The sequence below is a fragment of the Hibiscus syriacus genome, unplaced genomic scaffold, assembly GCF_006381635.1.
Source record: "Hibiscus syriacus cultivar Baekdansim isolate YM2019G1 unplaced genomic scaffold, ASM638163v2 tig00111917_pilon, whole genome shotgun sequence".
NCBI classification, from domain to species: domain Eukaryota; kingdom Viridiplantae; phylum Streptophyta; class Magnoliopsida; order Malvales; family Malvaceae; genus Hibiscus; species Hibiscus syriacus.
Genome location: NW_024063213.1, coordinates 1,337,789 through 1,341,157, shown reverse-complemented (window position 1 = coordinate 1,341,157; position 3,369 = coordinate 1,337,789). Strand labels below are relative to the sequence as shown.

Genomic DNA, 3,369 nt, shown 5'->3' with positions numbered 1-3,369 from the left:
GATGGTGACAGATTAGATACTTATCTGCCAAGTATATGTCTTCTTCTTGGCAAGCATTGATGCTACTTTAGGGTTTATACATGACAACTATATTTCATAAAAAGGTGAAGAACACGTATGAAATGTCTGGAAAAAAAGTTTTGGGTTCTAATCAGAAACTTGATTAACATAAACAACTTGAGGTCGCAGCTTCCCAAAGGATGTCATCTCTGAAGATGTAGAGATGTTCTTAATTTTCCGGAAATCCCGAGATACGAAGAAGGTACAACACGACTCGAGTCACTTGTCACTACACTAATAGTTTAATTGACTAATAAAAGCTACGTTGATGATGTTAGCATTTCGTTACATTTGAGATGGCCAAATGGGCATTTTCTTTGGTCTGGTCGGTAGTGTTCATCTTTTGCTTGCTTTAGAAAGAGAGAAAGTGAACTTGATGTTCCCTACGCTGCAAAAGCGCCTGAAGAAAGGAATCCCAAAGATGTGTAACGATATAAATTTGTATGTCAGCTTGAAATGTTCCTTTAAAGTCAGCAATATGAGCTGTCATTCTTGTTTATGATAAATGCTTCAAACCTTTGAAAATAAAAGGGGAGATAGAGATTAAAGCCCTTCTGAAGGCTGTATTTAGCATTTGATGACCTTTTTGTACACTTACTCCACATCTTCATCAACTGTGACTTTCTTTGCAAGTAAAAATGGACATGCTAAATTACTAAAATTGGTGGAAGCATGAAATAAGAAGAAAAGAAGGTAAAATTATATACGGCATTTGATGGAATATGACACTGACATGGGTTATCACTTTGTACCTACTTTCTTTCTTAAATGAAACTTTCATGTTTGCTTTGACTAAAAAGTAAAGCAAATTTTATGGAATAAAACACTGAAAGCAAGGTGCAGACTGCAAACTACAATCCTTGATTAACTTCATAAGTATATGTAACATAAAACATGACATCTTCAAACCTACAATATTCACATATAGAGGGATTATAGATAAAAAAAAAGTAAAGGACTAAAAAACCTCAATGCTCTTTCACCATCGATCCAGTCGCAAATGTGCACTCTTACAAGCATATGCCTGAAATAAAAAACAACCAGCAGATGCATTTTGTCAATCAGTTGAAGCACGAAAGCCGAAAAACTTGCCAGTGTGCATTATCAACGCGCATGGATTGCTTTCAATGGTGGTCCAAAGCAGGGTTTAGCTTCGCAAGACACTGCCCTGAGATTAAGCTCCAACACATTACAAAATTGTTGTTCGATCCAAAACGTATGCTATCCTTTCTTCCCCCTTGATCAATGAGCTCGACATCTCTCCCTGTAAAGAGCCAAATGATCTCAAAATGAACCTTAAATTCATAGAAGATGCATATATAAAAATGGTAATCCGAGGCTAAAAATAGACTGCAGAATGTCGGGGATATTCAATGCAACTTATTGTAAGTGAAATTTTTCCACATCTAGAATGAACATTAAAATCTAATTACTCATTCACCACCAAATTTATGAAATTATACAAACCAATATGATCATGCATGCCTATTAACCAAACATAGAATCGACTTACATGAAGAATTGAAATAATTTCCAAACTAACATAAACAATTCAAACATGAAAACACTTTTTTCTAACAAATTAATCAGCACCAAAAAATATATCAAGCATTCAAGTATTGTTTTACCTTCAAAGATAAGGAAGAAGACATCAGAACGAGTTCATCTCCAAACAGTAAGTCCTTCTCTTAACAAGCATCTTAGCTGCAGTTCCATAAGGCCCTTCAAAAGCAGTTGAACACCAAGAAGCATCAGGAATTTCTTTCTTTGAAGCAGACATTTCACTTGGTCTAATAGCAACCAAAGTGGCACCTTTCAAACCAACCCCATCAGGCAATTCTAACTGAGGAGCATACCAAAGGCTCATATTCAGAGCCGGCACGAGCGTCCTTTTCGAAACAGAAGAAGCAGACAATGGCTTCACTCTCAACTCCTCAAGCTGGTCTCTGTTCATACAAAGCACCCCTTGTCCATCCGCATCGGTTAAAACCAAGCTGTCAAGCATCTTATGCTCTGCGATTATCTGTTGAAGCAAATAATGCCTCGCCGATGCCGCGATCAACGAGCTAATCGTCCAGACGACCCTTAATTTCAAGCCTCCGTTGGTATAAAACGACTCGGGAATACTCCCATTATCATCAACGTTGGCAATGCTATTATTTGGACAAAATCCTCCGTTCCCACACTCCGTTACGTGCAAATTAACATTCTTATCAACAGAAGAAGCTCCGAGGATGACGCAGTTATCAAGGCTTGACCCGAAATCGGCTCTCCATCTCAATAGAATCCCATCATCGAAACCCAACTCGCCGCTGGGTAATTCGATCCGGAGGAAACGAATCTCTTTGAAATTTCTAAGTACTTGGGTCGGAGAATGATGCGTCACCCCACCTTGCTCCATTTCCCCTTCACTAACATCAGCACCGGGATCAACAGGACCAACAGATAAGGGAGAAGAAGAAGAAGAAGAACGGGTGTTAAGGGCTTCATTGATAGCGGACCGTTTCGGACCGAGAATTTGAACCAAAGTTTGGAAGGGCTTGACAATGCCCCCTAAAAGCAACTGGAAGAGGCTAGAAATCGGACCGGCGGAGCGTGACTTGTCGTAGGAGGAGGAAGAGGGGGAACAATCGTCGTCGGATATGACGCAATCCACATGAACGACGACGTTTTCGACTTGCGGGATGAGGGAATGGAAACGGCGCGAAACGACGCAGCATCGGCAGAGAGCTTTAACGTCGCCGATATTGTTGAAGACTAAGAGGAGTATAGAGTCCGGGAGACGGTCGAGGTGATCGATCGGTTCGGGATGGATTCTGTGAACCGGATCTGAACGGAGTGAAGACATTTTTCCCCTTATTGAAATTGTTTTGATTGCGAGTGGAAACAAGATGAAAGTGATCACTTGCGATATATAGATCTGGGGTAGAGAGAAAGCTGTTTCTTTATGGGTCAAATTCTTTCATTAGTTCTTATACTATCCAGTTTATATTTAAAAATTATAAATTATAAATTATAAATTATAATTATAATAAATTATAAATTATAAATTATAAATTATAAATTATAAATTATAAATTATAAATTATAAATTATAAATTAAAATATAAATTATAAATTATAAATAAATTATAATTATTTATAAATTATAAATTATAATTATAAAATTATAAATTATAAATTTAAATATAATTATAAATTAAATTATAAATATAAATTATAAATTATAAATTATAAATTATAAATATAAATATAATTATAATTAAATTAAAATTATAAATTATAATTATAAATTATAAATTATAAATT

The 3,369-nt window shown here is 36.1% G+C and overlaps 1 protein-coding gene across 1 annotated transcript; it reads right to left on the bottom strand.

Moving 5' to 3' along the window:
- Positions 1-895: 895 nt before the first annotated feature.
- LOC120172906 (F-box protein At5g46170-like) lies at positions 896-2,927 on the bottom strand. Its single transcript, XM_039180243.1, has 2 exons — positions 1,689-2,927; positions 896-1,324 (listed from the first exon to the last, which is right to left on the bottom strand). Exon 1 carries the CDS (start codon positions 2,906-2,908, stop codon positions 1,712-1,714), a length of 1,197 nt encoding a protein of 398 aa, XP_039036174.1. The 5' UTR covers positions 2,909-2,927; the 3' UTR covers positions 896-1,324; positions 1,689-1,711.
- Between the last annotated feature and the right edge of the window lie 442 nt (positions 2,928-3,369).